Genomic DNA, 24,867 nt, shown 5'->3' on the forward strand with positions numbered 1-24,867 from the left:
GTTCCTCTCTCATCCCTCGGACCCAGCGCGGGGGCCTCTGTTCAGCGAGTGCCTTGATGCAGACACCAGTGCCTTAACGTGGCCAGACACGTGAATCTTGCCTATTGGGTACCTCTATTAACAAGCCCTGATGAATGGGCTCGTTGAGGATGAGTTGGTTTACATGTTAAATCAGTAACTTTATTTCGTTGAAATTTAGATGTGTAAAATGTCTGTGTATGTCTCTTAGGGGGGAGGCTTGAAGATTTAGCTGCAGTGGTTCAGAAAGTTTCTGGCAACATCTTAACTCTGGTCTTTTGTTGGAGCTTGTTGCCATCGGAAGTGGTTCAGCAGAAGGGGCTGGATGCGGGATGCCCACAAAGACCCAGGTACTGCTGCCACTGCCCACCCGAATCCTTCCAGCTCCTTCTCACGTGGTCTCACTCAGGTGTCTTCATCAGTTTTGTTACTGGTAACTTTTTTCTGCCATCTGTAAAGGCATAAAATAAAACCAGCCTCAAAATTGAAATGCATTAGGTTTTGTGAGCATTTGGTGCTTACCATGTTTCATTATAGTAGACTACTGTGTTTGCTGTATTTTATTCTATTTTTTTGTAATGAAACATACTGCAATTTCCTCTCCCTATGACAAGAAGAGGGAGGGTCAGTAGTTTAAGCAAAAGCTCAATGTTTGTTACATGGTTTAGGGAGATCTAGTTAACTACGTTGCTTAGTTTTAAGAGGAGGAAAAGAGATCACTTGATCGGTCAGCAAGACCACATGACAAGCAGCTGAATGTAATTAGGGTGCTTGTGTGGGGCTGTCAGATTTGCATGTCAGTGCAAATTTTAGAGCTATTATTCTAAACTACACTATTTTGCTTATATTTTCTTTCTCTGCTGATACTACCTGTAGGTGAGAAACGGCTCTTTTTGCATGACTATGGTATTCAAGAGGTCTGAACTGTGTCAGGAAACTTGTCACTGAAGTACTCTTGGAAAACTACAGATCCTTTTGCAGCTGTTAAGCAGAGGTATGTAAACACTTTCTCTTTTTTATTTTCATAAGATTGATTACATTGTTTTCCTTGAGCTGATAGTTGTATGCCAGCTGTTCCTCTGTTAAGAGCTTTGAAACAATGTTGCTGTATTTTTGACAAACTGCCTGAAATATTTTGATTTTGAGAGTTCAGCATTGCTGCATCCTCGTGTTCTAGGGGGGGGGGAAGTAAACTTAAAACTGGGAAGTATACTGGCTTATGTAAAACATAGGCTTTGGGTTTAAATTGCAAAACTGCAGCTCTTTGGTACGTCTTTGGTCGTTGCTTTTCACAAAGAAATAGGTCAGATTTAAAGACAAACCTGGGTAAGTTTATGAACAAGATTAAAATAAATGACTGCAGTGACCAGTGACTGGATTCAGTAACCATAATGTGCCCTTTCTGGTCCCAAGTCATCAGCCTACATTTCCTTTTGTGTTAAGTCAAACTCATTCTACATTTAGGAGGTGGAATTAGACCTTTGATAGTGAAGTGTACTGTGCAAATAACATTTCATAATGCAGAACAAAGTAACTCAGTATTTCTAAATGTTGTACTGCTTGAACTTTTTCCCCCTCTATTTATTCCTGTGTTCTTACTAACATATAAAGATAAATTATACTTAATAAAACAGTCCTTTAGAATGGTGGGTTTTTTAACTGCGTTGTGCACCAATGTGTTTGTTCTCAGGTATACTAAATGTATTGATGATAAAAGGAATAAAAATGGTGTGTTGCACAGTCTGTTATTTTTAATTAGCAAAAGAAATTGGACTGCAGGAACCATGAGAGCTCATCTAGTTCACATTCCTCGTTCAATCATATAGTAATGGTTTCAATCTGAAAATTAATTATAGTAAAGGCAATATGGGGGTGGGATGTGTTTTGTACCTCCTCTGGAAGAAACTCAAAATGTATATGCTCATCTGACTAGGTCATTCCTTGCTTCCCCAAGCATGGATTTGTAGTCAGGCATCCTTTCTAGCCCATGTGCATTGCCAGCATTTTTCTAATCATGGACCAAAACTCCAGTTTTTGTAGACTGTAAATAGCCAAGGAGAAGTTGTTCAGAGAACAGAAAACAGTGTTCTCCTCTGCTTCTGTGGGAAGGTCACAAAGCTTTCCTAGGGTTTTAACTAATGTCTTGCAGCGAGTACCTTAAGATGATTTTTCTAGTCCTGATCATCACCTGTTGACTTGTGTTTATGAGAAAGAAGTGACAAATTCATAAATGTAGTTAAATAAATATGTTTTCTTGCTGTTGCCTTATAGACATCCTCAGTATAGGAAAAAGCTTATTAAAAATAACTGGGAAGAAGGATTTTTGTAAACATTGATGCTTGACTTAGTGTTTTTTTCTGTGCTGTGCTAGATGGATTTGTTGCTCTAGTTGCCTCATAGTAATTTACTGTTACATAACACTTCTCAATTATTGCATTACATATGCATTTTGAATGTGCACAGAAACAATTTCTAGCACATTTTAGGGTAGTGATTTCTAAGAGCCTAAGTTATTTGAGGATTAAATTTTTATAATGTTGGGATTCTGTTGTATAGAGCAAAACAATATTCTAGCATGTGCTGCCCCCTTTCCCTCACCATACTCCTAGTGGGTTTCAGTATATTTGCTCTTTTTCAGCATGTCTTTCGTTTACAACACTATCTTAAACAAAACACCGCAGTAATTAAGCCTGGTAAAGGCAAACTACAAATCTAATTCAGCTGGAATTCTTTAAACATGCCACTAAGAGTGGCATCAAAGAGAAATTGTTTGTGGGTTTTTTTCCTTAAAAAAAATAATTGAAAAAACGACAACCAACAAAAATTCTGAAACTATACAAAATTTAAAGAATGAACTCAAAAAATCTTAAGAACTGTTAATGGAAAAAGACGTGGAACATTTCCTAGTGGAATGAGGGAAATAAGCTCTAGTTAAACAGAATTAGAAATAACTTTTTAAGGAGGAGAAGTTAGACTAACTTTTCTTCATTCTAAAATGTTGGCCTTCATAACTAGGAAAAAATATAGCTCCTACTTCTTAATTTTGTTTAAACAGTGTGTCATAGGAATAAAGTTTCTTTACAAAAGTTCAGTATTGATGCATTATGGTGCAACTGTTGGTATAAACAGAAGCAGAACAGGGATCTTGGTGAGGTAGGAATTCTCTGGGAGGGGGTGGGTTGGTGTATGTTAGCGTAGCTCCACTATAGGCACTGCAGCTGTACTGATTAGTGCTAACTGAGATTTTCTTTTTTCATATACTGAATTTGTTTTTACTGAAATGTCATTACTGGATTTTTATTTCCTTCTGTGGGAATTCATATGCACTGGTTTAAAATCAAACCAAACACTGCAAGCCAAACTCAGTGTTTTAATAGAAGCCGAAACAGCAGTGCCTACTTGAATGAGTCTTTTCAAATAGAAACTCTTGTTGGACAGTACCATTGCATACTACCAGTTTCTTGTGACTTGTGCACTGAAGTGTGTAGCTGAATAGATTATTTCATATCTACTCACCCTTTATATCCCATTTTTCATTTCAGAGGTTTGATGCCTTTCTCACTCAATGTAGAATGTAAAAAATTGCAAATCATCACATGAAGTTAGTTCGTCAGTTTGCATGACATTTTCAGAGTCTTCATAAGTATGCAAAGTTTTATACTTGGTGTCAAGTCAAGAACACAGTCTGAATCCACTGTGGTATGAAAACTACATATGCATTCCTTGACGCAGTTTTCTATGGGGAACTTGCACTGCCTGGATCAATTAGAGCAGTCTGACTGGCAATTTATTTTCTTAGCCTATCTTTGTATATTTTTACTGGAACTCAGGTTATAGAGGTGGTTGTTCTAAAAGCTCGCTGCTGCTAAGCCATTTCTTAGCTATAGCAGAAACAATCTGAATAATAATTTTAATTAAGACTTCTGGGGGGAGAGGTAGGAAATTGCCTGTTATTGTAGGTCAGTTAAAGCAAAACTTAAGGACATTGTGTGTCTACATGAAATGTTATGAAAGAATTGTGCAGGAAGGCATCTACAACATGAGAAGCTGGCAACAGCTACCAGGTTTCAGCCAGGGGTGTTACTCTACAGCTGTCTTGGCACTCTCCCTCAATCCGGGAATAGCTACAATGAATAGTAAGGGCAAACTGTGACATTAAACTTGTGATTCTTTTTGCTTTCCTTGCAGGGCTTATGCATACCTCCATGACAAGGATTAGTGTAAGAAATTCTAGTTTGCTGTGCTCTTTATCTGAGCAGTCTTTGCTGTACATCAAGATTTAACTATAATTCATGCTATAATACGGGATTCTGATCAGAGTAGCAAGATAAATAGTGTTGGTAACTGAGGCTGAAAAACAGCAGGCTTTTTGAATGGAAGCTTTGTGTTGTGCAGTTCAGCCCGCTTAATCAGTGCTTCTTTTGAATTACCCCGTCCCTGAGGCTCTAGAAAACAAGCTGTGCTAGGATACAAATTGAAGCAAACATTTTGCCAAAGCACTGTCTGAATATTTTGGCAGACTGCAGAGCCTCAATAGAAAGCTTGGACAGTGTTAATACATGCTACAGTTCTGGAGCTGTTCAAGTGGAAGATTAAGCGACTTGTTGAAAGTATGGTCTTATTTTTAAATTCTTGCAGGGAACCCCCCCCCCAAACCTGTTGTTTCAACTTTGCTTTGTTAGAAGAGTTTAAGAGTGATACTTCTGAGCCATAAGCGTGCTCCAAAATGACTGTGTCTTGCTGTCACAGATCAAGATTTCTGCTTTGCTGTTGCATGTTAGTAACTTCTGAAGAGAACAGGTTGTGGCCTATTGAATACTGCCGTGCTCTATTTCAGGCAGAAGTGGTGTTCTATTATGTAATGGACAAGTTAAATTATGCCCAGAGTATTCTCAGCAAGTTATTTCTAACCTTTTCATAGCATTTATGAAACATGGAAGCATCATATATGATGCTTACTATTTCCAGACGTGTTTACTAAAAAATCCTGCCAAGTACTGGCTGAAAATCTCTCTCTCAGACTGTAGCCATTACAGACTATGAAATCAAAGGCTCAGTTCCTTTTTGAGACCTCTTAAGAGCAGATTATTCATGACTGACCCATCTCTCAATTTCTAAGTGTCATGCTGCCAGCCTGCAGTGCTCTGACTGTCTCCACAATGGCAGTGGTTGCCAGCATGATCTGGAGTAGGCCCAATGAGCTCGGTGCCTGCAAGGATGCTTCTGTCAAGATGTTATGATTTTTAAAAGCTTGGGAGAAGTCAATGCTAGCTGTGAGCCAGTTTTATCAATCTAGATACATCCTGTCTCCGTCCATGTGTACCACTTCCCTGCTTAGCATCTCTGACTGTCCCTTGCATTTCAAGTCCAGTCACATTGGATTTGAGATTAAGGAGTAGAAAGAATAACCTTTTCTAGTTACTGGACAGGTTTTTTCTCAACTGACAGTTTCCCATGCCTTCCCACAGATAACTACAAATTTATTTTCCCCTTTTTGCTAGATCGATTTAAGAAATCCTTCTGATTAAATATTTCCACAAATAACTTTTTATTCCTAATGTCATGCCCAGTATTCATAGATCATAGAGATCTTCCAGCTCATTAGAAATGGATATTAATTAGTTCTTCAGTCAATAACTTTGATAACCAGTAAGTTTTCTGAGGAACAGGATGTTTTCACTGTGGCTGGAAGTGTGATCTGACACATCAGTCCTGCTCCAAAAGGCCACAATGCCTTGTGGTTAGCTGTTTTCATTTGGTAAGTGTAGACAGACTAACTTCTGATGGACTTAAAAATCTTTGGATACTTCAATGTCATCTAAGTAATGAGAAAACTTTTAACTTCCTGAGGAATAAACAGCCAGAACAAAATGTAGGAAATGCTGTATACTGTGTCCCTCCTGTTATTGTTGAACTAAATCAAGTAACTTGCACCAAAAATAAGGACAGATCACAATGTTAGAGAAAAGCAATAAAGCTAAAGAATGGTAGCAGCTGCAAAAAAAAGTAACTTTTGTTGCATCTTCCAATCAAAACCCAGAGTTAACAAGGAACAGAGTTTACCTCCCTCCTATGAAAAACAAGCGAAGCAGGTATTTCCCAATCCAAAGGATGAAAAGGTAAATTAAATTCTGCACTGAAATTCTTTCCTGCCTCACCCCTTTGTACGCCTGCCCACATCATGTTAGATGAATGATGCAGTTTTATAGTCCCATTTATGTCATATTTGTGTGGGTTTCCCTGTTATCTAACGGTGACTAGGAGGTATCTTCAGGTTGTCTGTTGCCTGACGACCTCCATAGACTTTTAATTGACCTAATCATGATAATTTATTTTTGCCAGATTATTTGCTTCTAATGCAGCACGTATCTTATATCCTTCATAAGCTTGGCAGTGTGACCTTTTGGAGAATCATTACCTGTATTCCAGGTATCTGTCCTATAGAACAAGGTGGAAGGCAGCTGAGAACCTTCCTGCCCTGGAGGAGAAAAAAAAAATATATTTTTAAAGAAGTTGCAAATATTTTCCTCTGGCTGTTTACAGTGTGTGCTTTAATGAGCTTAAACAAAGAACCTGGGCTGACTAATGTGTATTGCAGCCTACTGAATCACCCACATGGGCAAGGCATAAAATGTAATACTGTCTTTAGCATGAGTACATGCACATGTTTTCCCAGAGATGTCTGTTCATTCATATTCTAACTGCACATACAAAATTGCTTCCTTTTTCAGTTTTTAGGTTTCTTACCTTTTCTTATTCCTTTTATTCTGATTTTTTATGTGTCTGCTTATTCTAGCTGTCTGCTGGAGATTTTTGTTATCTCCAGGAAAACCAAACCATACCCTCAATTCTTATGATCCTGTGTGATTCTTATTATCTCCTCCTTTATCTCTCAGTGGCTGTTTCTGAGGGCAGAAATAGAAGTGTGCTCTTTTTCCTTACCCTTCTGGAGTTGGAAGTGTTGCTGAATGAGTGGGTGGGGAAACTTCTGGATATTTCCCTCCTTCTGTGAATACGACCAGCTTTGTGGGCGAAATCCTGGTGGCTCCTGTGTTGACTGAAGGAGTTAGAAACTGTGTAAATCTATGTAAGACTGTAATTCATAATTCCTTGATACTGTCAGGAGCAGGTACAGCGTAGTGATGTGTTACAAATGGTAAGGTTAGGCTATGGGTAAGCTATGAGCTGGGTCCCAAAGTGGTCAGAATTGTCACATCAAAGAAGGATGGTGGGCATTGCTCTGAATTTCCTGTTTATAAGTTAGTGAAAAAGCATGGCACATTAACTGCTAAGGCATTGTGGCTTAATGTATTTATTTGAGGAACAGTTGAGTGGTCGAGGAAGGAGTAAGTAGTATGGAGCTGTTTTTTTTTTTAAAAAAAAAAAAAAGAAAAGAAAAGAAAAAAAGCTTTATTTTTTCCCAGCCTAGTCTGGAGTTTATTCACATGGTACAGATGTTTGTTTCACTGCTACAACTTGAAAGCAACTTCTGATGAGAGTTCAAAGAGGTAACTTGGGAGGCAAAAGGTCTCGTTCCCAGGAGGGGGACAGGTCCTCTGAGAGAGTTCAACTTTTTTGCTCAGATACCATTGCAAATCTTTATTTATCTACAGTATTTTCTTGCCATGAAGCATGAAAATGTTAGAAACTGCTGAGGGAATAGAGATAGTGCTGTGCTTTTTGCAGAGAAGTTGAAACTGCGCAGAGATACTTCTGGATGGATGATGTTGGAGCATCACCTGCAACATACCTGGTTTTATTTTCCATTTTTTTGCAGTTCATGCTGCCTTTCATTCTTTTATGTAACTGAGCCATTCTTTGAAATTTAGCCTCCTTTTCGTTGGTTTGGTTATGCTGAAATGCAGATGTAGTTGCAAAACTAACTGTTGTTTCCTTTCTTGGCTTCTCCATTCCCAGTTTCCCCCGGTTTTCTGGAAACGAAATCCAGAATCTGCTGTTTCCTTGCCCGGCCTGTTGTGTAAGGTTCTCACCACATCTGCAGACCTGTTGTTTCACTTACCCCTTTTGTGCCCCCTTTTTGGGTAGGATCATGATTTTATACCTGGCATCTCCCATTATAACTCATTCTCAGAGTGCTTTGTGTGCCTGTCGGTTCTTGCTCTGCAAAATTCTGCAGTTCTAGCAATGCTGACAGCTGACAAAGTGTCCTAGAGCAACTTTGGCTGAGATAGAAGTGACATCAGCATTTGGAAGCTAAAGCCTCACAGCCTGGTTTTTTTGCATGTATTTTTGCAGACTCCTATATGTGTCCTGAGCACCCTTAAAATGACTTAGATCCTTCCAGGAAAAAGGCAATCCTTAGACATTCATCTTACAGTTCTTAGAATTCCTCTATAGTTGAAACTAAAAAGGTCGTAACAGTAAAATGTCAAGTAAAGCAACTGAGAGTAACCAAAAGATAAATGCTCAGAGCAACTGAATCTCTTCCTCTCATTTGTGAGAGGAAGAGGTATTTTCTGTCTTGTTATTTATGCTACAGAAAGTCCCAGAAATTGCAGGAAGTGTCATTTTGGCCAAAATTAAAGCAAGCCAGGTCAAATATTTCCTAAGAAAAAAATAGCACAGCTCAGAATATTTCAGTAAAGTGCTTATTTATTAACTCTTTCCCCCCAGCATAGCAGTTACTTGAATTTATAAAAAAATATTGTCATAATTTGTTTATATTACATTTGTACGTATCTGGCAGCTTTTAGCCAAAGGCGCTTCTAATAAAGTGTTGGCTAAGCAGGAACATTGTTTAACTTTCTGTGCCTTGTTTTGACAGAGCTGGCAAGTGTCTGATGGTGACCAGTTCTGCAAACATTAAGGTGCTGCTGAAGCCTCAGAGCAGGGTGAGGCCGCTCGCTACGCTTCACCCACGTTAGGCAAGAATGTTGTTATGGCTTTGCTGTAGTGTGATGGGAGTGCTGTATGACAGGATTAGTGAACCAACTCCTCTGAGGTCCAGATCACTTTCTTAGTGCTTCTTCTGTAACAGATCAGGTGACTTATAAAACAGCTTTTGAAGTTGTTTAAGTCTGTTTAGTGCCTGAGTGAGAAGCTTTTTTAGTATGAATTTACTTGCACTTGCAGAATGATCAAACCTGTAAAAATGCCTTATTACCATGTACTTGTATTTACACATTGTCCATCAAGAAACCTGCAGTATCCTTCTTTTCTGTCTGTGTGGGATTTGGACTCCTCTTCCCCCAATGCCCATGTCAACTCTTTAATCATAAGCGTGCAGTCTCAACTGCTTTTTAAGAATAAAGCCATATTTGGGGAAACCTTCATTTGCAAAGCATTTTTGAACTCTAAATAGCGTTGACTTTTTCATGGTATAGTTACAAATATGGCTCGATTAGATGTGAATACAGTGGAACCTTCTTAAGCAGACTCCAACTTTTTCACCTATTGTACACTGCTCTTGCTGTGATAGATGCCAAGGGATGTAACCCCTTCACTGCGATCCCTTCATCCATTGAGGGTTGGATCTCCATTGCAGGGGGAGTATGCAGACTTCACTACAGTTTGGCTTCTACCCCTAGGACACAGCCTAGTAAATGTCCCAATATTCCGGTGGGATCTGGTTTTCCCAAGCAGAGAAGGCAGGGCCAAGACACAACTCCTTTTTGTAACATCTACCTGAAAGCTTAGTGATGCTTGTAGAACTTGGACATCATTAAAAGTTAACTGTAACCCTTGGGTGTCTACTGTCCATCTGCAAAAGGACAATGTGATGAAATTCTGTGGTGTCTTAAAATATGAATTAATTATTGGTCTGATATCTGTGTTTTGACAAATTTGAATTAGTATGTCTATAGTTGTGTGGTATATCCTACCATGTTAGTCACTGGCTTTGTGGCTGGCTACGCTGCAGATCCAGAATGCTGGGGTGATGTCCGAGTTGTTCAGAGAGTCATTTCATCTGGTATGCGGAGGGAGAGTGGGTTGAGTCAAAGAAATGGTTTTATTTGAGTAGTTTCATACAGAGTAGTAGCTTTTTTGCTCTTGGGAGGGCTGGTTAGGTGATGTAGTGGGGGCAGGACATCCCCCCCCTCCCTCCCCCCCCGAAAGCTTCCTCTTTTAAATATGTACTGCTTCTCTGTGAAATGGGTTGGTGTTACAGGTGTGGTCTGAAGTCATGTCAGATGTAATACCTTATGTTTCAGTCTTTGCCAAAGAATGATTTTTCTCTTCTTTAAAAATCTATGGTAAAGATGGCTTTCACCATGGTACCCATGGGGGAGCGCAGTGTCCTCGAGTCTGTAGAAAGAAAGAAAACGGCAGTTTGCATTAGAGATTGCTGAATCCTCCTTGCACCTGAGAGAAAAGGATGTAAAGCTATGAATGGAACCAAACAGCTGTGATCCATATACTCCATCAGTATTACATTTTTGTATGAAAACACATTAGGAACAATGTAATTGTATTAAGGCGCGTGGGTGATTTAGCAGATGCTTTAGATCTGCTCCTAGGTAGGTGATGCACAAATCTTTTCTGAAATGCTGTTTGCCTCTAGGAATAAATGGGCCATATGAACTGTGTAATTGCTTCCCAGCCACGCTGTCAGGCAGCACCCTCCTTAGACATGGAGACATGAGGCACACCTCTTTATCTCTGACCACCTATCAACATGAATGCAAACAGGTGACACGTAAGCTTCTTGGCTGTGTGCTAAAGAGGTGGTGCTAGAAAAATACTCCTACTGGAAGTACTATCTCCAGTGTGCCCTAACTATTCCTTTAGCAGAGTTTGGGGTAAGTGGTATACTTTACTTTAAACTGATGTGCTTGAGGACTGTCTGATTAAGAGCATGTTCAGATTTCCTGACTTTTATACTGTGTGTGTACACATTTTTATTTGCAGCTCAATGCTTTTTTTTTTTTTTGGCTTGTGTTTTCATTTATTCATCTCTTTGTGCTGCCTTCTTTTTTTCCTTCTCCCCTCCATCAGCTCTGTAGCAGCACAGAAGATGCATGTTTTGTGCAAGGCCGGTTCAGAAAGCATGTTCCCTGTCCCCATACTGCACAGGGGAAATCCTGCATGCCAAGCCAATTTCCTTAATTTATGCAGGAGCAACACTGCCATAGTCTTGGATGTTTTATCATTGGAGGCAAAAATACGAGCCTGTTAATGTTGATGCCTGTTAATGTGAAAGTACCTTGGACTAGGAAATACACTGAACAAGAGCAGCACTTGCTTTGCAGAGCATCCCTTCTTGACAAGCCACAATCTGGATGTGTGTATGTGGAGGCTCCAGAGCCGCAGCTGTACAGGCACAGCTTAAGTGATGGCTGTGGGGGTCCTGTCAGCTATGGAAAAGACCAGTGGAGTTTTCCCAGCACTTGCTCACAGCCCCTGTCCATCTGCACGCTAGGTAAAGGGCAAAGCCAGAGTTGAATGGGATTTAAGGAGGGGTTTGCAAAAGGCAAACCCTGGTGGGCTTGATGTGGAGCCTAAAACTGTGTTCATCAATGAATTATTTTCAGCCAAGGAGTTCTTACTCTAAAAAACAAGATTTGGGAATGATCATTCTAAAATGAATTCAGATTTTTTTTCTTCTGGTAACCTGATGAATTCTAATTGTATCAGTTTTTCTCTGAGTCTTCCTTTTCTACCTCCTACTCTCCTGATATACAAGGTACAGAAATGTGGAAGGAAAGACTGGAAGGTGGGAAGCTATAAAGCCTAATTTAAAAAAAAAGCAAAATTGGAAGGAAAAAATGGGATGGGGTTTTAGTAGCAGGGCCATGACTTAGAAACTCCACAGCAGTTTTCGCTATGAATATACTGTGCTGTAAATTTATTCTTATTTCTGTTATGTGGAGCTGGATGTGTCTGGGCACTAGGACTGCAGGTCTTGAAGTAGAGGGTGGAGATCACTTTTTAAATATTTGTGCAGGGAGGAGGACAAGGCTTGAAACTGCTATGAAAATAGCTCTTTGCATGTCTGCAAGGATAGGTTAACTGTGCAGGGTTTCACAAGAACCACTCCCTAGAGATATCTGAATAATAGGTTGACATTATGGGGTGCAGTGAAAGGTGTGTGCATTTCAAAAGCCTAAGGAGAAAATTTCCTTCTCAAGCAAATCTTTTAGAAGGCATTTTTGTGCCCTTCTGTGAAGGGCCTCTAGTCCTCCATCAGTCATTTGCAAATTATATTTGTTACCAGCCATATGGAGAATTGAGGTTTAAGTGGTCCAAATGATGTGGCATGTTTGTCCAAACAGGTACTCTACAAATCATATATGACACTAGGAATACCTTTAGGTTTACTTCCCCAAGGTCTAACCTTGACTGTTCTGTTTTAACCAGGGCTTTCATCCAGCTCTGTCCAATGGAAGGGTGCAGCTGAACCGTAACAGTTTCTTATAGCTCCAAGTAAGAGCTGTAGCACCCTTTCTTTCTCTGTAAGGTCTTGCACAAGGCTCATGTTAAATTAGCTTTCTTACAACATAAATTAGCAGTGATTAGGAGGCACTATCGTTTGTATCTGTTACTGAAAGTATGTTCTATATAACTAGCTAACAAAATACCAGCAAGACAAGGCAAATACTTCTGCACAGGTGGGATAGCATAGTAAAAGACATGAAGCTAGCTTGTCTTTGTATAATATACTGGCCCTAAGATTTGCATTTAAGCCTGTTTATGCAACAATTAATTTAGGGGTATTGAAGCTGAAAGAATATGTACTTGAGTAGAGGGGGAGCTTATACAGTCTTTTGTCCTTGGAGAACATATGAAGGCAAAAGAAACACCATATAAGAGGTGAAGTCTAAATCCAATCCAGTCTTTAGCAAAAACCTCCTTGCTTGCTTTTTAAAGTATTTTTTCCCTTTCTTCCAGTGCATTTCAATGAAAAGACTTTGTAGAGCTACAAGGTAGGCGATCTGATTTTACTTTTTTTTTTTTTTTTTTTTTCCCACCTTCCCCAACAGCGGGGAGGATTTAAAAACAAAACAAAACCCCTTTTGCTGGTATGTGTGAGTGTGTCTAATGGATCAGGGCTTTTAATTTCTTCTAAAAATGTCCTTATGTCAGTGTGTGGCTGCTTCTTCAACTTGCTTACTTGAATATGCTGCTCCTTCAGACTTGTGTGGTAGATGCAGCCCTGCAGTTGTGGTGTATTTATGTAATTATGTAAAAAGCTCACTGGTAACTATTACTGTGGGGTTTTTTGTTTCAATCTTTTACTCTATTGCAAAACTCTGTATTAAAACACAACAGTGGAAGGTGAATTAGCTGGCTGTGGTGTCGCAGTGAGCGTCAACTCTGTCACCTAAAACTGCAAGGTTTTACTGTCGTTGATGCCATAATGTAAAATACACCTTGGCTGACTTCAAAAGTGGAAATGGCAAAAAAGTGTCAGATGCTTTCCACTGACTTTTCAGTTGGAGAGTATCTGGGTGTAAATCTGACCGTTGTCTGTGTTTGATCATGGTAAGTCCAGTCATGGCTAAGTTGACTAATTACATGTCTGTCTTGTAACCAAGAGCAGTACTAATATAAAGTTGAAGCTTTAAAGACAGTTATGGTTTTAGCTTAATGATGGTGATTGATGCCCACATACTTGGGATAGGGAGTTGTTCCTTAAGCTGTGAGTTGATATTCAAGAAATGAATTAGTGTTTTGCCATTGATGCAAACTACTGCAGCATTTGACTTGAATAATTTTATCTTGTTCAAGCTACAAATAGTTCCAAAAATACAGTTGAAAGAGGAGATTTTACTCTCTTTTTTTTTGTATTTTATTTCATCATCTATCTTATTTTTTGTATTTTGGTATCTATTCCCTCCTTCATAAGAGGCAATTTAATGCCAGTTTTATGTTGCTTTTAGAATAGTTATTTTAGGCTTATCTTTTCATGTTCATGTCTTTGAACACAACATAAGGCAGCTCTCTACTGTTTTTTTGGGGGGAAGAGAGGCTCAGTAGCTACTCAGAAGGAAAGTACTAGTGCACTTGCATCACTCTTTCTAGTATACATGAAATTTGCCAGTGATTTTTTTGTTATACATTCTAGCTGTTACTGCACTTTGATCAGACTATATCTAATATGGTTATTTTCTCAAAATAATTTCTTAAATGTGTATGGGCCATGGGAAAATGTGTGCATTGTTTAATGGCAATTCAGGATCAAGATTTAGTTTAAATTATTAACTAGCATAATGATAAAAACTTTTAAAACTTTGAAAATTGGCCCTCTAAACAGAAAAAAAACCAACCACCAGCAAAGCCAACAACAACAAAATGTTGCTTGTTTATTTTTACTCCTTGTATGAAAAAGCTTTTTCAAGACTTAAAAATAGCTATTAATAGGACATGATTGTAATTTGTATTTAAATATAGTGGGCAGTCTGGAAGAAGATTGTTTTTTTTTTGTTGTTTTTTTTTTTTTTTTTTTTGCATATGTTCATAATGTCACAGTGAATATAAGGTCAGAATTGCATTGCTGGTATGTTTCCGTGCGGGTTCTGCAGTTCATGTTCCAGACATCTTAAATACTTTGACCTTGATTTTCAGTCATTCCTGAAGAAGTTAAAATTGTGTTGCCTCTCTTTCTAATCAGAGGAATGTAATAAAATTAACTATGCACTTTTTCAGTCACAGATGAGTTTGATATTGGTAATTGGCATAACTGAGAGTTTAAAGTGAAAGCAGTATAAAAGAGTACAGAACTGGTCCCACTGCTGGATGCTTTGTAGTTCAAGTAGTGATTTAAATACTTGTCAGAAGAAGCCTTGGCAGAGTTGTTGACTAACTAATCCTTTTTGCTTTGCTTTTTAAGGTGTCTCCTGAATTCTCACTATGTCTGATGGGGACTATGATTACCTCATAAAATTTCTAGCACTTGGTGATTCTGGCGTAGGAAAGACCAGCCTTCTTTACCAATATACAGATGGCAAATTTAATTCCAAATTTATCACAACGGTGGGCATTGACTTTCGGGAAAAGAGAGTGGTGAGTTTTCACAGTGTGCTACTTTAAAATGGTATCTGTCTTGGTGATGGCTAGAATCTATTTTTTTAAAAATCAGACCTGCCGATCCTTATGTGTAGGCATGCAATCAGTAGTTACTGTGTACTTAATCTTGTGACAAGGAAATGATCTCATTTTACCTCGTTATTTTGGTCATTGTTGTTTGTTTGTCCCCTCCATTTACCTCAAAGTTAAAGTAAGAAGAGCTGATTCTAAGCAACCACTTCTTACTGCTCAGCAAGTGATGAGTGTTATCTACTCCCCGAGTTCTGCACATAGTACCTGGAGTAGCACTTTTATTGCTGAACTCTCTTTGCAAGGAAGGATTGGGCTGTAGTAAAAATGTTTTTGCTGTTTGTGAACTGAAGTGCTAGTGAACAGAGACTGCAATGTTGATTTTAAAACTGTTTTAAAACTGTGAATGAAATGGGGTAGCATGACACATGGAGCTGATCTGGCTTCCTAAGAAGTTACCACTACCAGAGAAGAATTGTGAAAAATAAGGTAGGTTTGGTTTTTTTAACCCCTGAATTGTTATTAAACTAGGCAAACATACTTTTGATATGAAGCTGAGCACTGCATTATGATAACCAATTGGATGCTGGTCCTTACTGCACTGAGAAATTGAGTTGGGACAAGTTTTTTTTCATTCTTATGTAGAAGTATTAAATGCCTTTCAGTGTAGTCTGATTATTTCCCAAGTGTCCAGAAATCTGGATGGTATAATGGGCATTGTGCAGACTGGCTTTTGATGGATGTCATGCACCTTAGTAGTGCAAGGAGTAAATATCTCAGTGAAGTGTGAAACTGGTTTCTTGAATAAGTTAGTACTCCTTTTGTGGGAGAGTAAACATAATGGGTTTACTCGATCAGCATACTTGATAACTCAGGGTAAGATTTAGGTTTCACAACTTGAATCATATAATCCACAAATTCAGCAAGTTTATGTGTCTCTAAAGATACGTTTGTAATTCTGTTAATCTTAGGTACAACAATAGTTGAAGGTAAAGAAGATGACCTAACATGAAGTGTTCTAAACAAGAAATTAATCTATTTTTATCCGATCCTTCCAAAGTTAACAGATGCCCTTATTTATGTTTTCATGCTGAGTAAACTGTTCAGCTCTTATTATTATCATCCAATTTCTGCTTTTTAAGCTATGATGTAAGATCTACCCTAAGCTCTTTTTCAGCAGTGTTTTGGCAGCTAAGAAGAGATGTCCGTATATTTATGAGTATGTTCTGTTTGCTAATGAGGTTCTGTTAGTGGTACAAATATATTGTCAGATGGCATGATCTGGTCGTTGCTTTCTTATATTTCAATTTGAACACAATACAAGATAATAGCAGAAAAATAGAAAACCAAAATAGTAAAAATTAAGCTTGTCTATTGAAACTTAATGGCTGCTCTAAATATCTGTTTGGAGTCCATAGTCTATTGGATACTGTTTTCCCAGTTTCACTTTTACCCTTATTTTTAAATATTCAATTGGATGCAAACTTAAATTACTTTTGTCTTGTAAAGCAGAGGGATTGAGTTGTAGTTGGGATCTTTGCATTGGCAATGCTACTTTTGATGCATTTAATGATCTTAAATGTCAGTTATTTTGTGTTCTATAGAAGATGGACTGCTAACACTCCGTCTTGCAAATTTACCTTTTACAGGTGTATAGACCCAATGGACCAGATGGTGTTGGTGGCAGAGGACAGAGGATACATCTTCAGCTCTGGGATACTGCAGGGCAGGAAAGGTATGTTCCACCCCCCACCTAGCAAGTAAGGCAGTTGTCATCAAGATAGATGCAAATGGAACCGAGTACATGAAGTCTCTTTACTGATTGATGCATTTTAATTGTATGACTCAAGATGGGAAAGTGCATTTATTTTAATTTTAACAGCAATGGAAAGTTTCCTATGAATACGCATTAAATTACAACTGTAATTTACAACTGTAGAACATTAAAACTGTAATTGTTGCTTTTTGTCTTTTGGAAACTTCCAGTTTATGTTTTCATGGCCAATGCATATAGATGCTTTTAAAGCTTTTCTTTTTTCAGTTTTCCGTAAATTTTTGTAAATATGTTGAGGTCTTGGCAAAGTCAGACAGGTGACATCATCTCAATGATTCCTTTCTGTTTGTCTGTCAAAAGACTAGCATCCTAGTGATTGATAGTCTTATAATCAAGAACTGATGTGTATAGGGGACAAATTACTGTTCAAAATTTGAATTTCATTTCTTACTTTAATTTCTGAATCTTGATCGAGTCATGCTTTATAGTAGAAGACTTTGTGTAAAGCTCTCACGCTCTAGTGAGATGTCTCCTAGACTTCCTTAGGCCTTGATTAGACTATAGTAATGTTAGCAATTCTTGTTATGCAGTCCCTACATCAGCAAAACAATTATGATGATTATTTCATTCTAGTCAATCCAGTCTTAAGTTACCTCAGTTTTATGACTGTATGCAATTATATTTTCAAAGGAGCTTCTCAGATGAGCCAACTAATTTCATTTTGCTGGTCTAGGTTTCGTAGCTTGACAACAGCTTTCTTCAGAGATGCCATGGGGTTTCTTTTACTCTTTGATCTGACAAATGAGCAAAGCTTTCTGAATGTCAGGAACTGGATAAGTATGGCATTTCTTTCTTTTTTCTTTCTTTCTTTGTATGGGCTATGTTTGTAAAGATGGAGTCTCACTGAGAAATAGAGCTGAAAATACTGTTTTTTATAGTTTTCTCAGTAAAAGAAAGTAAATGTTGCATTCAAAATTGTAATAGCTGCTAGTGGTGGCTTCTAGTGCTTACGTGAAATTCAGCTTTGCCTGTGGAACTTGAATCTTAACCCATATATATATAAAAGCATGCTGAGGGAACATCATATCCCTGGCTCTAGTGATATTCAGTAATTTAAGTGTGTGGAAAGCCTATGCAAAACTCTAGTTTGACTCACCTGAAGCGTTGTCAGCAAAACTTAATGGAAGGCAAATGTTACTAGGCTGGTGTATCTAGCTGAAGGAGTTCCCAAACTGCATCATCCATGAGGAGAGGGAAATATATGCTTTCCTGGCAGCTCACTGAAGATGCTTAGTGAGCATAAGTCCTTAAGCTACAAATAGACAGCTTCTGTGCAAACTTTATCAGGCTTCTGCTCCCCTGGCTTGTTCCCTGGCTTTCTCACTGCGTACATGATAGTGGATGTTCACCTGTTATCTGGCTCCTCAGTGCAATAGCAGAAGTCCTGTGAGATAACAGAGAATATACTTGTTTTCTTTGTTTCAAAGAGTCATTTTCCTGAAGGACTTTGTGTCTCCTGAAATGTGGTAGTGTTCTTAGTGAGCTTTATGTGTGACAGTAAGTTGTGGCCTCTATTCATGTTGTTGCTGCTGTTAGGTCAGCTACAAATGCATGCATATTGTGAAAACCCTGACATTGTATTATGTGGAAACAAGAGTGATCTGGAAGACCAAAGAATGGTGAAAGAAGAAGAGGCTAAGGAACTTGCAGAAAAATACGGGTAAGTAACTTCCTTCCAGTTATTGCTGTGTTTAAAGCAGAGGGAAATATTTTCTGTAATGCCTTTTCTGTATACTGAAAGGTTATTGTGAGAATAAGCATTTTAGAATGCTTACCTGGCCGGTGTATGATAATCTTTTTTTCTGTCAGAGGTTATGTTTTGTGCACTGCCTAAAAATTCATACTTAGTATTACACTATCTTGCACTGGAAATTGGTTAATCTTCTTCTTTCCTTGCCAGTAAACTAAGTAAATTTTCACAAACATTCTGGAAAAGACATATAATATAGCTGGAGAGGCAGGTGAATGACAGGCATCTAATTCTTTGCTCTTGCCTGTGCTGAGGCTCTCTATGGGGCACAGAAAACCCAGGTCTCTTACAAAGTGAAATCCAAAAGAGCATTTGGTGAGGTGATGAGCGTCACATCAGATTTCAGGGAAAACAGAAATAATACCATGCAATGATATTCTAATTTACAAGCTGAGTTGTTTTACAAAAGTTTGTTGTAGGGTAGCTGTTGTCTCTGGCATTGCCATGGAAACGTGGCCTCAGTTTATTTGAAGGCCTCAGGACCCATTCACAAGTGTTCAGAGAGTCTGCTTACAGAGTGCTGGCTTTCCACAGAAGAGCAGTTCTGGTCCAGACCACAGTTCTGCAGTCTCTGCTCCCTCCCCATTCAGTCTTCCCTCAACTGTTCAAGCAATTTTGTTAGGACTGTACCTTAGGTGAATTCTTAGTGACTTCGCCTCAGAGGCGTCAGTCATGTTTTCTTGCAGGGATCTGCACTCTCACAGACATCCAGCGAGTCTGAAAACAGAGTCAGACCAGCAGGAAGACAGGGTAGCCTTGCCCTTCCCCTTCTCTACAGGCACAGATCATGTGTCCCTAAAGGAGCTATGTGAAATCTTTGTTCCTATCAGATACTAATTAATCCCATAGTACTTTTATATCCCATTAACGCTTCCATGGGTCTCATCTCTGGATTACATTTGCATTTCAGTGTGGATCAGAAGTGCACTTGTGAAGCAAACCTTCTGATCCATTTATTGTGAGTGGAGCAGCTTTCTAGTGTGTGAACAGGATTCCTTCTCAATTGAAAACTAAACTAGACGATGTGCTCCAACCAGTAATCTGTGTTCAGTCCAGAGGAATAGATTAGAGCTGGTCCAAAGTAAAGCCTGCAAAACGTGCATAGTGTGAACACTCAGTCCTCAGTGCTAACTGCCTTGTTCTGCACGTCTAGTCTTGTTGTGCCATGTTGTTTCCTATCATGCAGTCACAAATTAGCTTTCATTGATCTTGAAGAATCATTGGAGGCAAATCAGAAGCAATCTGTCTATTAGAGACGAATGGATTTAGTGCAATATTACCTTCCTACTTTTTCCTTCTCCTTTGAAAATGCTTGTTTGAAGTCCATGTCACACACAGAACAGCAAGTACATATACTTTAACAAGCTGCTTGTGGAGGAGCAAAAACTTTCAAACAGCAGCATATAGCATGTGGCCATTTCTTAAAGATTTGAAAGAGATCTCTTTGCATGTGACTTCCGAAAATAATTCATGAAATGCTTATCTTTGTGGCTGAAAATGCCACTTAATTTAGGAATAGGGAGCTAAAAGTCAAAGTTACAGGTCATGTCCAATCTGTAGGCAGTTAGAAAGTTCTCTGCCCTGTAGAGATGAGACAGGATAGCTGCTAAGAGTCACTTACTCCTGAGGGGAAGCAAGATAAATCCTGCTGCAGTGAACAGTCTTCTGCTAACAAAAGTGTGAGATAGTGAATATCCTCTTTCTGTGGAAAGGCCTTGTACTGGTAAGTGATGTATTTTGAAGATGATTGTAGGAGACCTACACACTGAGACAGTAAGATAGTATTTTTGACCACTCATTGAATCTTGAAAATTAAGTAAGAAATACTTAAAATTATGAAGTGATTATATCAGTCACTTGGGGAGTAACACTAATGTAGCCGCTCTGGCACCACCCTGTGGGAAGTGCTGAGCGCAGAAGGTCAAAGCCTACAGACCTGCCATGGAAACACCCTGATCCACAACAATAATGAAGACTAGTGATGTATTTTCAATACCAAGGTGCCCAGAAACTTTTGTTAACAAAGACATAGGTGGTCTGAGGACTGAGATTTTTTATTTTTTAATGTGAAAGAGTTTATAGTTGAAGTGTCAACAGAAGAAACAGTCACCTTTCGTAGTGATAAGAGTACCACATTAGGAGTCTTTACTGCCTTGTCTGCAGTCCATAGTTGCGCTCCCTCTCTTGCAATGACTCCCTAGCTGATGTAGATAGAAATCAGTAAGGAGAACACTTACGCACACAAGGCCATATAAAGTAATTGCATCTCTTGTGGGGAACAGAGCTGAAAAAAACAGACCTCAGAAGCATAACTTTGGGAACTCGTACTGACCAGTGCCTCTGTAAATTGTGGACTCCATTATGTAAATTAAAGCTTATCCTTCTGCCATACCTACAGAATCAGCCATTTCATTAATTTATTTTACATTTCAGTTCACTGACGACTTAGTGTCTTTCTGCTATGGAGTCGCATTAACAGCATTTGTGTGATTTCTAAGTATATGGCATTAATCATGTATTTGGTTTTTGTCCTATGAATATAAACCGTGATGTGAGTTTGTGTTTTTTTTGTCTCCTGCAGAATACCGTATTTTGAAACTAGTGCAGCTAATGGGAATAATGTAAGCAAAGCCATTGAAACTCTGCTTGACCTCATTATGAAGCGCATGGAACGGTGTGTGGATAAATCCTGGATCCCAGAAGGGGTAGTGCGCTCCAATGGGCACAGCTCTACAGAACAACTGAACGAGGAGCAAGAAAAAGGCAAATGTGGCTGTTAACTCAGTTACAATTATGTTTAATATATATGATAAAGTATGATAAAGTTGCAGCTTAACTGTTTAACTTATGGACAAATCACACTGTAGTTATTTAATGAGCTATATTAATTCTTTATACTAATTTTTGGTTTTTTCCTCTCAAACAACATTGACCTTTGCTTGCAAGGTATGCAGTTTATTAGTGGTGGGACAGAAGATTAATTTGGTGTAGCACTGGATATTCCTCTAATTCTCTACTTTGGAGGGAAGGAGAGGAATTTTCATTACCAAATTTAGAAACATCTCTCTGTGTGGGCAATGAGAAAGGGTAGGCTTCTGAATTGAAGGATTTTCAATTGCCCTTTGAAGGCTCCATTAACTACACAGACTAGGCATTTAGATTAGATATTGTGACAGCTTTTAGTCTCTACTAACAGCAAGCTTACCAACGTGGTTCTTGGTTTTCAACAGAAACATTTAATCATTTCATCAATCAATAACACTCTTAAAGAGCAAATCCTGTGTTTTCCACAAAAGCCTGCAAGTAGCTTTTCCTTGCTCTCTCAAACCATTGGTTTTTAGTGATGAAAACCAAAAGAAAGCTATTGTATATAGAATAAAAAACTACAGAGAAGCACAGGGGTGCATATGTAGAGCACTTTGGGTATGTCATGAAATTGAACATGTAAACTACAACTGTACTATATAAAATATATCCAACACAGGCTATGAGACCTCCTGACATCATTTGAATGTCTAGAACATGAATTTACATGTATTTATTTTTAAATGGCACATCTGTTGTTATGTTTCTGTTACGTTACCACTCATTTTAACAGGAACATAGGGCAACCTAGATGTCAGCAAAATTTCATCGGAGCTAGTGCTTCGCACTGAATTTATCAAACACAGATTTGGAATGTTTCTTTAAATTTGGATTGAAAAATGAATGATGATTGTCTTCTGGTGAGATACAGCTAAGACACCAGTTCTGTCTAGATCAGTATTTCTATAAATTTATAATGCTCATTTTATTCTGCCAACCTTTGTGTCTTGTACATCTTGGTTATCATATATTCATTTATGGCTTGTTCACTTCCTTTAGGTTGTATTTAAAAAAGAATAGAGTTGCTTTTCTTTTTCCCTCTCTAGGGATCACATAAACGTCAATTTTTGTTTCAGTGTTACTTTTTGATCATTTTTATTTATTCATACAACCTAAGGAACAATCAGTATTTTTGGGGTCTTTTTGGGTCTTTTCTCCAGACTGATTTATAAGATGTGCCTACCGAACTGTTTTCTACCCTGGCAGAGGTTGTATAACTGTAAAAAGTACTGCTAATTAAAGTCATAACATGCCAAATTGAGTCTTGTTACAGACTTCCCACAGCAGTTTGTTTACAAAACTCCAAAGCTATTACTTCTTTAGAAATTATGTATTTATTTATGTAAATATTCTAACTACTGCAATTTCAGGCAAGCATTGATACCGGTTGTGAATGTGAATTGCAGCATAACAAATTTTTTGAAGGACCAAAAATGTTTCTAGAATAGGAGCTAATAAAAAAACCCCAACATATATATTTGATGTAGCCTCTGGTTATTATTAATAATACAAGAATAAGTGTTAAAACTTGATTCTTAAAATATTTTACAAAGTAATGCATTGTTCTTTAACAAACACAACATGTAAATATTAGATTTTTATCACAGCCTACACAGAATATTTTTAAAGTGCAATATAATTTCACTGCTCTGGGGCTAGGACGGAGATTAAAGCAATTTATATCAAATAAATATAGGGGGTTTTTCCTACTATACAATACCAAGATTCTAAAATGCTTGTGGACCGGAGTTACTGTAGTTTAACTCAGAGTGCCTTTTGAAGTTACCATCGTGTTTGTGACCAGTAGAGTATCAAACTGTACTGTAGGACACAATACATTTCAATGTACTTCAGTGTCTGAATTTCTTTTAATGTAACTCTTTGCTTCTCAGAGGGTTGCAGTGGAACTTTGTCATGTATTAACTTTAATGGGAGTTTTTGTGCTTATAACTCCATCCAGTTCCTGAAAACGTTAAGGATTGTTGCAACTAACTACTGAGCTAAGTGACTACTGAAATGCTGTAAAAATATTTCCTTTTAAATACTTATGTTTAGATTGGATATTAAATACTGAAACTGTCATATTTTTGTCATGCATATTATATGTAACTATTTACTGTATAAAGAGAGTCTACATAAAATTGCTTTGATATCAGCCTTTGAAATCTGCCGTAAGATTTATCTGTTTGAATTATTCTGTGACAAAACTTTTGATCCTTTTTTTAACTCTTGTGAGAAATCATGGTAAATGTTTCTTGACAATGAATTACACTATTCTTATTAGTCTAGCACTGGTTTTAAAAACCAGCCAACCAACCAAAGAAGAATTCTCATGTGATGAGAAACTTATTTCAAGAAAAGTTGTTTCCATCCAGTGTCAGACGAAAACGTTGATCTGTAACGGAACAAAGTTTTGGAAAGGATTTCCATTATGATGCTTCATCCCAGGATTTCTTATTAATATAAAATAGTTAAACATTCCTGATCTGAACCTTGTCAGCATTTGTTGAACTGAATTGTAACATCTCCTGTTGTCTCATTTCAGTATCAGTCTGTACCTTTCTGCACTGTCCCTATGCATTGTGGTTTTTTTATTTCAAATGTGTCTTAAGTTCTCTTCTGTGGCTTATGTACCTCTTGATGTTCCTGTCTTGCACTGACCGAATCAGTCGGAATGGGGCTTGATGCATCCTGGGTGATGCCAGAAGGAGCTCAAACCCATAGAAGAAAATAGAAGCAACACTTCTGTATTCCTAAGACATTCAGAAAGCTGCTAATGTGAGCATGTAGCATGTTCAAAGCAAAGGGAATCAAGCAATACATTTTGTAAAATCTATTGCTTCTACAAAGGTAAGGAGCTTGTTTTGTCAGAATAGCTGCTTCCATCAAGAGCAGTGTAGATGATCAGGTAGGTTATGATATGCTGGAGGACATAGCTGCTATTCAGATGTTCCTTGACAGGCAAGAGAAATGAGCTGAACTAAACCTTATTAAGTTCACCAAGGGCAAGTGTGACTGGGTATTCCATCTGGGTTGGAATAACCCCATGCAGTAGTACTGGCTGAAAAAACATTTTGCAGAAAAGGGGATAGGCATCCTCTTCAAAAGCAGGTTGACCAGGAGCCAGAAGTGTGCCCTTGCAGGAAAGGCGGCCAACTGCATCTGGGGCTGCATTAGTAAAATGAAGCTAACAGGTTGAGAAAGTAAGTCTTCCTTTATATTCAGTAATTATAAGACCGCATCTGGAGTTCTGTGTCCTGTTTTGGATACCCCAGTAGAAGAAAGACATTGACACACTGGAGTGAGTCTAGCAGATGCCACTAAGATCAGAGGGCTGGAGCACAAGGGGTAGGAGGAGAGAGAACTGTGTTTGCTTAGCTTTAAGAAGAGAAAGCTAAGGGAG

At 38.3% G+C, this 24,867-nt stretch overlaps 1 protein-coding gene across 2 annotated transcripts; it reads left to right on the forward strand.

The window, feature by feature from the left end:
• Window positions 1-913: 913 nt before the first annotated feature.
• On the forward strand, window positions 914-22,461 carry RAB27A (RAB27A, member RAS oncogene family). Of its 2 annotated transcripts, XM_049812810.1 has the most exons (7): window positions 950-1,012; window positions 12,868-12,902; window positions 14,810-14,982; window positions 16,665-16,750; window positions 17,523-17,626; window positions 18,386-18,509; window positions 21,181-22,461. In XM_049812810.1, exons 3-7 carry the CDS (start codon window positions 14,830-14,832, stop codon window positions 21,377-21,379), a joined length of 666 nt encoding a protein of 221 aa, XP_049668767.1. In that variant the 5' UTR covers window positions 950-1,012; window positions 12,868-12,902; window positions 14,810-14,829; the 3' UTR covers window positions 21,380-22,461. The 2 variants fall into 2 exon arrangements, with proteins under 2 accessions (XP_049668768.1, XP_049668767.1); XM_049812811.1 differs by lacking the exon at window positions 12,868-12,902 and having other exon boundaries at window positions 914-1,012.
• Window positions 22,462-24,867: the final 2,406 nt, after the last annotated feature.

This window comes from Accipiter gentilis, chromosome 10 (assembly GCF_929443795.1).
Source record: "Accipiter gentilis chromosome 10, bAccGen1.1, whole genome shotgun sequence".
Taxonomy (NCBI): domain Eukaryota; kingdom Metazoa; phylum Chordata; class Aves; order Accipitriformes; family Accipitridae; genus Astur; species Astur gentilis.